Source organism: Crocodylus porosus, unplaced genomic scaffold, assembly GCF_001723895.1.
Source record: "Crocodylus porosus isolate Cpor-Errol unplaced genomic scaffold, CroPor_comp1, whole genome shotgun sequence".
NCBI lineage: Eukaryota > Metazoa > Chordata > Crocodylia > Crocodylidae > Crocodylus > Crocodylus porosus.
Genome location: NW_017728917.1, coordinates 15,330,955 through 15,339,476, shown reverse-complemented (window position 1 = coordinate 15,339,476; position 8,522 = coordinate 15,330,955). Strand labels below are relative to the sequence as shown.

Below are 8,522 nucleotides of genomic sequence, written 5' to 3'. Positions count from 1 at the left end.
TGGCCCCCGGCTCACTGCCGCCTCTCCCACAGCTCACCGGCGGCATCGGCTTCATTCACCACAACTGCACCCCCGAGTTCCAGGCCAACGAAGTGCGCAAAGTCAAGGTGAGCGGCCGGGGCCGGGAGCCCCCGCGGCAGGGCCGGGGCCTGCGCGGCACGGCGCTCACCTCCTCCCCTCGCCCCTTTCAGAAATACGAGCAGGGCTTCATCACCGACCCCGTGGTGCTGAGCCCCAGGGACCGGGTGCGAGACGTTTTCGAAGCCAAGGCGCGGCACGGATTCTGCGGCATCCCCATCACGGACAATGGGAAGATGGGCAGCAAGCTGGTGGGCATCATTTCCTCGCGGGACATCGACTTCCTGAAGGAGCTGGAGCATGACCTGCCCCTCAGCGAGGTCAGCCGCAGCCCCGCAATGCAGGGGGTGGTGGGGGTCAGCTGTGGCTCCGTGCTCTGCTCCACGCACTGGACGGCGTGTCGGTTGCTGGCAGCACCCATTGCGGGGCTGTAACCAGAGCTGCAGCGCTGTCAGGTTGCAGCGTGCCGCGCTTCTTGGAGCTGCCTGCTGTCTCGGGGCTATATTTAGCTCCACCTGGTGCTGCTTGCTCACATTTCGGGAGCCACGGAGGAGCTAGCAGGCCTGCTGACTGCCTGTCTGGGCCCCACACCAGGCCCACATTCCTGCGAGGGCACGCAGCTCTTGGGCAGGGCTGCGAGCGGGCTCTGCACAGCCATCCGGGAGCCCAGGACTCCAGCCTGCGATGCAGCGGACAGGCTGCAGGGAAGCCTGCGGGGCCTCTCCAGGACGAGCTGCACCCGTCCTTGCCGGCCAGCTCTTTTGCTCATGGCCACTTCTTCTGGCACCTCTGTTCTTGCCGCCTGAGGCTAAACAAGCCCATCCCTGCCTTGGCTTTGGGTCAGACAGCTTCGCTTCCCCCCATGTCCCTAAGCTGTGCTGTAGGATAGTGTACAAGTGCGTGTTGGGCCTGGCTGTCGGGACATGCGCGGGTGGGTGTGTTTTGTTTTAGAACCTGTCGTGCCCATCCCCAGCCTTCCCTGAAGTACAGAGTGCTTCCAGGCAGAGTCCAGCAAAGGCCAGCCTGCCCCTAGTGCTGTCTGCTTGCCAGCCTGCCCACCTGTGGGGACACATGCCAGGAACAGCTGGGGCCCTGTCCCACATTTGCCTGGTTCAGTCTATTCAGGGTGCTTGGGTCTGTGGTCTGTGCTGTTGAAATCCTGAGGAGTGAGCAAGGCCCTTCCCTGTTCTGGGCCACCTTGCTGAGCTGGCTGTAGCCTGGGCCCTTCCATCTGCTTCAAGCAATGCACTTGTGGAGGCTGTGCCCTGCTCCCCTGGGTCTGAGCCCACCTGGCTTGTGGCAGGGTTGGGGTAGGAGGCTGAGCCGTACATTCCCCATGCGTTGTAGGCTCCCTTCCCATACCATCACGTGGGAGACAACCAGGGGTCCACGGCTTCTTGCAGTCTGTGCTGGGGTACCTCCACGAAACAGGCTGGCTCCATCTCTGGTTGGGCAGGTTTTCATGTCTGCTCCCTCCTTGTCTTCCTTAGATCATGACAAAACGGGAGGATCTCGTCGTGGCCCCTGCAGGGGTCACGTTGAAAGAAGCAAATGAAATTCTACAGAGGAGTAAAAAAGGTACCTAGGGTCATCTGTGTGGCATGGGGAAGCCATGCATGGCATAGCATGTGGGAGCACATACTCCTGCACATGTGTGGAAATGCTTTCCTGCTCCTCCAGCCTGGGTTGTGCACATCGACAGGATGGGAGGGTCTGCCAAGGGCCATGTGGGGTCTTCCAGGCATGTGGCTTCCTGACTTTGGTGGAAGAGTAGACACAGGCAAATACATGGGGCACCCCTGAGCTTGCACCAGGGAGCTGAACTTGCCCCCTCACATCTGTCCTGAACCCAAGGGGTTGTTGCCAGTTTCAGGCCACAAAGTACAAACACTGAGGGTGCCCTGATGGTAAGGTCTCTGATATTATACCCTGCTCATTATACCCTCATCCATGCCAAAATGCCATTGGGCCTGCTTGGGCTGCAACCTCGCTTCAAGCTGGGGCCCTCGGCCTAGAGCTGGGCTCCTGCAAGGGGGGCCTCTGCTTTGTAGGGTCAATGTGTAGATGTCTGTCTCGTGGGAAACCCAGTGGCAGTGACATGTCTGTGCTTGTTTCCAGGCAAGCTGCCCATTGTTAACGAGGATGATGAGCTGGTCGCCATCATTGCCCGCACAGACCTCAAGAAGAACCGTGACTATCCACTGGCCTCAAAGGATGCCAAGAAGCAGCTACTGTGTGGGGCAGCCATCGGCACCCACGAGGATGACAAATACCGCCTCGACCTCCTGGTGCAGGCCGGCGTGGATGTTGTCGTGCTGGTGAGCACCTGGGTGGGCTGCGTGCCTTGAGATGGCACCTTTGGCTCCTCTCTAGCTTGACCAAACTTCCAAAAAAGGTCACGTGCCTGCCTTCCTTGTGCTCTTCCACAGACTGCTAAGTAGCAGCGGTCATGATGTGTCTTTTAATTATGTTGATCAAAGCAGCCTTGGGCTCTCTGTTCCAGAGCTGCCGTCTCTGCTGAGCCCTGCCGCAACCACACATGGTGTGTGTCCATCACACCCGGCTCAGTGGGGCTTTGCAGGGCTCATTGGTCAGCCTACTCTGTGCTCTCTCTGCCAGGATTCCTCTCAGGGGAACTCCATCTTCCAAATCAACATGATCAAGTACATCAAGGAGAAGTACCTCAGTCTGCAGGTCATCGGTGGCAACGGTAAGGACCTCCCTGCACTGGCCTGGCTTCTAGGCTTAGCTGCTTTCAGGTGCAAGGGAGTTTGTAGCAGTGGGACTTGGGTCCCTCCTGTGCCTGCTGTGTTCCTTCATGTTGGTGAAGCCACCCTGCAAATGCCAGGAGCTGTTTTAGAGCAAGCCACTCATTAAGAGCTATTAGGACCCAGTGAGGCAGGGGGGCAGTCCCCAGCCATGGCCCTTTCGCTCAGTTCAGTTGTGTAGGTTTAAACCATGCTGGGGTTCCAGTTGTCCTAGACTGCAGCCTGCTGTGGGCCTCCTTCCCCCTCCCCTCCGCATCCTGTCGTACTGGGACTGAGCTCAGGAACAGCAGAGAGGCAGGTCTAGCTCTCCAGCCTGAGGCATGTGGCAGGTGACAGCTACAGGCAGTGGAGGAAGCCATGTGTCACTGCTCTGTCTTCCCTAGTGGTGACGGCAGCCCAGGCAAAGAACCTGATCGACGCTGGGGTGGATGCGCTGAGGGTTGGGATGGGCAGCGGCTCCATCTGCATCACACAGGAAGGTACCAAAGCCGTTGCATGTCTCCTGCGTGAGTAGAGGAGCAGAGAAAGTGGCTGAATGTGGGGCACCCCTCGGGACCTGGTGAAACTGGCAGCCCCTGGCGCTCATGGGTGGGTGGGGGCTGTGCCGCAGGACCAGCCAGCCCCTGGTGCCAGCTGTGACCCTCCTCCCAGGGCACATGTGTACTCTCCCCTTCCTCTTTTGTGCTCTCCTTTCTCTCTATCTTTCTCTTTCCAGCACCTCTTGCTTGGTTGTGGTTGTTGAGGTCAAATCTTTGGGCTCGTGACAGCAGAAAGGGCCTTTTCCAGTGCTGGCCAAGAGCTCAGCTGCAGACCAGAGACAGTAGGGGTGCAGGGGGTGGCACTACCATAGGGCAGTGGCCATGAGGTGCCCAGTGTGGTCAAGGAGGCAGCAGCAAGGAGGTTGTCATCCCTAAGTGCCTACCTGTGGTGTCCACAGCAGCCAGCAAGAGCCTTGTACCCTGGAAAACCATGCACAGGAGTGGAGGGAGCTGCTAGGCCCTGCCAGGCCAGGGGAGGCTTGAGTGTCATGGCAGCCAAGGCCAGGCACCGACAGTTCTCTTGGCTGCACTGAAGGGCCAGGGTCGGCCAGGGCCAGGCTGAGTGTAAGGCTGAGGCTGGTGTCCAGGGAAGCAGCCCCAGGCTGTGTGCAGGCTACTGCATTCCCTGTAGCTGTCTGAGCAGAGTAGCCTGCAGCAGCAGGCCTGGAAGGGTCTTGTGGTAGGGATGTCTCAGTCGGGAGTCTCCCTGTCCTGCTGTGTTGGCAGGGGCCTCAGCTTGGCCCTTTCAGAACCAGCAGCTCTGAGCTTCCCTCCACTGGCTCCCATTGATTGAAGCTAGCAATGTTAGGGCAGGATGGGGGCAGAGCAGTTGATCTCCCCAGCAGACATGGGTGTAGAACCACTGTGTGAGCAGGGAGCCCCCAAAGTGACACCCTCAGGGCAGGGCAGAGCAGCGCCAGGTGCTTGTGGAGCCAGTGCTGCAAGGCACATCCTGCCCCCAGCCCAGCAGCTCAGCCCAGCTTCGGGAAGCCTGCTGTCCCCTAGGCCGCGGCTCTACCCAGTTCCTTGCCCCCGCCGGGGCCCTCCTGCTGCTGCTGCTGTTTCTAAACTGTGTGTGTTTGTTTCTGTTTAGCTGCTCCAAAGATCCCTCCAGACCTAAAGTCCCACAGCCCCAAATGCCCTTCTACTGTCACGGGCACCTATAGTAAGTCACCTGCCCTGTTCCCAATCCCAATTCTGTGTCTAGAAGCAAGACCCTGATTTGGCTGCACTTGGCCCTTCTGCTTGTTTGAGAATAATTTAGTGGTAGATGCACTTGGGGTTTTGTGGCTTTGGATACTGGTGTTGCCCCCGGCGGAAGCCGAGGAGCCTTCCGGAGTCTCTAAAGCAGGGTTCTGGTGGTCCAGAGCAGGGTGCAGAGCTGCAACTCCAGACCCCAGGTCAGAGTTCAGCTGAGCTCCCTTCTAGCTCTTCTGATGCTGCAGCAGGGGTTTGAATGTGGGGATGGAGCAATGTCTTGGCAGAGCCTGCCCCCCCCCCCGGCATCACTGGCAGGAGGACTGCAGCAGCAGCAGCAGCTCAGCTGTGCTGAGCTAGCCTGCACTGAGAAGGGGCTTTCACCGTAGAGAAGTTCCAGGCGTTTTCCCAGGGATGCCGGGGCCAGGAGTGTGGAAGGAATCCTGCCCCCCCCCCGGGTTCCTGTCATGACAGGAGCAAGGAGGGGCCTTTCCCCTTCTTGCTCATTGATGCATCACAACAGGGAGAGGCTCAGGGTCAGATCCCCACATTGTGCCCCTTCAGCGCAGTCTGGGAGGAGCCGGCTCTCCTGCAAGCCCAAGGCAGCATCTTGAACCCTGCTTTGGAAGCCTGTACCGGCCCCACCGAGCCTTGGTACTGGGTGCTCCCACCCCCAGTTCCAGAAGCTCAGTCACAAAGGGCTGGTCTTTGCCATTGCTGTCATGTTGCAGCCACAAACCTGCTGCATTGCTGGGGCGGGGGCTCCGCTTCCATCAGGGGCTGTTGCCCAGGCAGGCTGGGGCTCAGCCCAGCCTGTGGCAGCATGGCACCAGCATAGACCACCCCTTCAGTACTAACAGCATCATGCTGCTGCTACCAGGTGCTCCTCCGTGGCTGGCCAGGGTGCGGCTTGGAAGAACACCCTCCGCCAAAGCTCCTGCCTGTAGTCAGGCTTCTAGTCTGGGCTGCCAGTGCTTGACATGAGGAGCTGTGAAAGGCTCCACACTGCAGCAGGGCCCAAGTGCCCAGGAGCTGGCCGGCCCCTGGGGCAGCCAGGACGCTGCGCCAACCCTAAGACTTGCACTGGATCACTAATCATGCATGCTCGTGATCTCTGCTCTGTTGCACTAACTGCCATGGGGAAGCAGCCTTTGGGGAATGGGGGCCCCATCAAATGTGCCTCTGTCCTCAAGGGCCTGTGACTGCTAATCCGGGGAGAGTGCCAGTAAATCTGAGCCTGATGACTCCTGGCACGTGCTGCTGGCTGCACATGAGACCTGTGGCTGCATGGAGGGAGGGGGAAGGGAGCACCAGTCCCCATATGCCCTTGCTGAGTCCTGCCTCTGTCTCTTCTCCTGCCTTTGGAGGTGGCAGGGCTCCCCTCCCTCTACCCTTGTGAGCGTCGGGAGGCTGCTGGCTGGGGCGGGCGGTGGGCTGTAGACGCACTGGGGACTCTCAGTGTTCTTGGTCTGGCCCTTCCCCCCATCCCTCCCTGCCCCTCTGGGCCTGACCAGACACTGAATTGGGGCCCCTGACTGACCTGCGGCTGTGCCCCCTGCCGTGCCCAGGCTGCTGGCACAACCCCACATCCCCCCCAGAAACCCTCAGGGATGGAGGGGCCCATGCAGCTTCTCCACAGTCATTTGCTGCTCGTCTCGGGAGCAGCAGCCTGGGGCATGTGAGTACGCGTGCGAGAAGGTCATGCATCTCGTGAGGAGGGAGCCGTGGCGGGGCTGGGCTGACAGTTCCTGCTCCTCTTTCTCCGGGTCCAGTGCTGGCGTGTGGCAGGCCCCAGGCCACAGCTGTGTACAAGGTGTCCGAGTACGCACGGCGGTTTGGGGTGCCTGTGATTGCGGATGGAGGGATCCAGACAGTGGGCCACATCGCCAAGGCCCTTGCACTTGGTGCCTCCACAGGTGAGCAGGGAGCTTGGCCCTGATGTTGGATTTCTGGGCATTAGCCCATATCTGGCACCCCCCTGCAGCCCCCCTAGACCCCCGGGCCTGTGAGTGGATTCTGTAGACCCAGCTCTGGGGCTCCCCTAAGACTGCCCTGCCCAGGGGTGGGGTCAGTCAAATGCCTGGAGACTGATCTGCTCATGGCGCTGAGCTCCTGTTCCATCAGAGCCAGAACTCTGCTCCAGAAGCCCCCACCTCAGAGTCCTCCCACCTCCCTTCGCCGTGGGTGGGTAGCAGTCCTTCCCTGGTGCCTCTGCAGAACTATGCAGCCCTCTCCCAGCACCTGCTGCATGTCTGGCCCCCTCGCATCCCTCAGCCCCACTGGGATGCAGTGGCACGCAGGAGCCCCCCAGCCTGCTCCAGGTCACTAAGTGCCACCTTGTCTCGCTTGGGCTGCTGTGATGTCCCTACTTTTGCTGACCCACTGCTCTTTTTCTGGCTGCAGTGATGATGGGCTCTCTCCTGGCTGCCACCACGGAGGCCCCTGGTGAGTACTTCTTCTCAGATGGGATCCGGCTAAAGAAATACCGAGGGATGGGGTCGCTGGACGCCATGGACAAGAACCTAGGCAGCCAGAACCGGTACTTCAGGTAGGAGCAGCCTGGTGCAAGAACCAGGGACTCGGGCATCCCCGGGGCAGGCTATGACAGCCTCCTTGTTTCCTCCCACTGCAGCGAAGCAGACAAAATCAAAGTGGCACAGGGGGTCTCGGGCGCGGTGCAGGACAAAGGCTCCATCCACAAATTCATTCCGTACCTGATTGCTGGTATCCAGCACTCCTGCCAGGACATCGGTGCCAAGAGCCTCACCCAAGTCAGGTAGGCACTGTGCACGCTCAGCCTCATGCGCTGCTGCCCTTCCCATCCCCAAACAGGCATCCCTGGGCCTGCCTGCTGCCCGGCTCCATTGCTGCCGAGGGATCATAGAATCCTAGAGAAGTGGGGCTGGGAGGGAGGGCCACAGCTACTCCAACCCCTGCCTGAGGCAGGGTCAGCCCTGTCCAAACCAGCCCAAACAAACCATCATCTCCTGAGCATTGGCACTACCCAGTCCCTGTCCGCAGCCTGAGCTGCAGCCAACACCCAGGGCCTCTGTGGAAGGCTTAAGGGCACCTGGAACAGTGCCTGTCCAATCTCATCATTGGAGGTGTCCATGAAGGAGAGTCCACCCCTTCCCTGGGATCTGTTCCACTGCCTCCCTATTCTCACGGTGAAGAAGTGTTTCCTGAGATCCATTCTAAACTTTCTTTGCTGCAACTTCAAGCTATTGGTCCATGTCCTCCTCTTTGCAGCAAGAGAGAAAAGGTGCTTTCTTTCTTCATGGCAGTCCTGCCAGTATTTGCAGACTGCTCTCATGTCCCTTACTTACAATCTTTTCCATAAGCTGAACATGTCCAGCTCCTTCAGCTTTTTCTTGTAGGGCTTGCCTTCTAAGCCCATCATCATCTTTGTTACCCTCCTCTGGACACTGAATCTTCTCCACATCGTCTTAAAACAGGGAGCTCAGAACAGTGCACAGTTCTGTACTCAACACTGTTCAGGCCTCATTTAGAGGTGCCCTCACCTCCCATGTCTTGCACCTAATTCTCCTATTGATGCACCCCAAAACTGTGTTAGCCTTTTCATAGTTTGTAGGGTCTGAAGGGACCTGAGCAGATCATCAAGTCCGACCCCCCTGCCATGGCAGGAAAGAGTACTGGGGTCAAACGACCCCAGCAAGGTGATTGTCAAGCCTTGTCTTAGACCCCCAGGGTAGGAGCCAGCACCACTTCACGTGGAAGTTGGTTCCAGACCCGAGCCGCCCTGACAGTGAAGTAGCGCCTCCTGATGTCTAGCTTGAATCTACCCTCTGCCAGCTTGGGACCGTATTTCTAGTCAATCCTGGTTGTGCTCGGGAGAACAGGGACTCCCCCAATACCTGCTGGTCCCTTCTGACTAGTTTGTAACAGGCCACTAGATCCCCCCTCAGCCTTCTCTTGTGGA

At 59.1% G+C, this 8,522-nt stretch overlaps 1 protein-coding gene across 1 annotated transcript in view; it reads left to right on the top strand.

Moving 5' to 3' along the window:
* Window positions 1–8,522, top strand: part of IMPDH2 (inosine monophosphate dehydrogenase 2) — an 18,196-nt gene that overhangs the window by 3,154 nt on the left and 6,520 nt on the right. Inside the window, exons 2-11 of the mRNA XM_019536999.1 lie at window positions 5–107; window positions 192–398; window positions 1,569–1,656; window positions 2,197–2,396; window positions 2,698–2,788; window positions 3,230–3,325; window positions 4,479–4,550; window positions 6,355–6,498; window positions 6,986–7,130; window positions 7,215–7,358. Of these exons, the coding sequence (XP_019392544.1) occupies window positions 5–107; window positions 192–398; window positions 1,569–1,656; window positions 2,197–2,396; window positions 2,698–2,788; window positions 3,230–3,325; window positions 4,479–4,550; window positions 6,355–6,498; window positions 6,986–7,130; window positions 7,215–7,358 (1,290 nt within the window). The remainder of the gene's footprint in view (window positions 1–4; window positions 108–191; window positions 399–1,568; window positions 1,657–2,196; window positions 2,397–2,697; window positions 2,789–3,229; window positions 3,326–4,478; window positions 4,551–6,354; window positions 6,499–6,985; window positions 7,131–7,214; window positions 7,359–8,522) is intronic.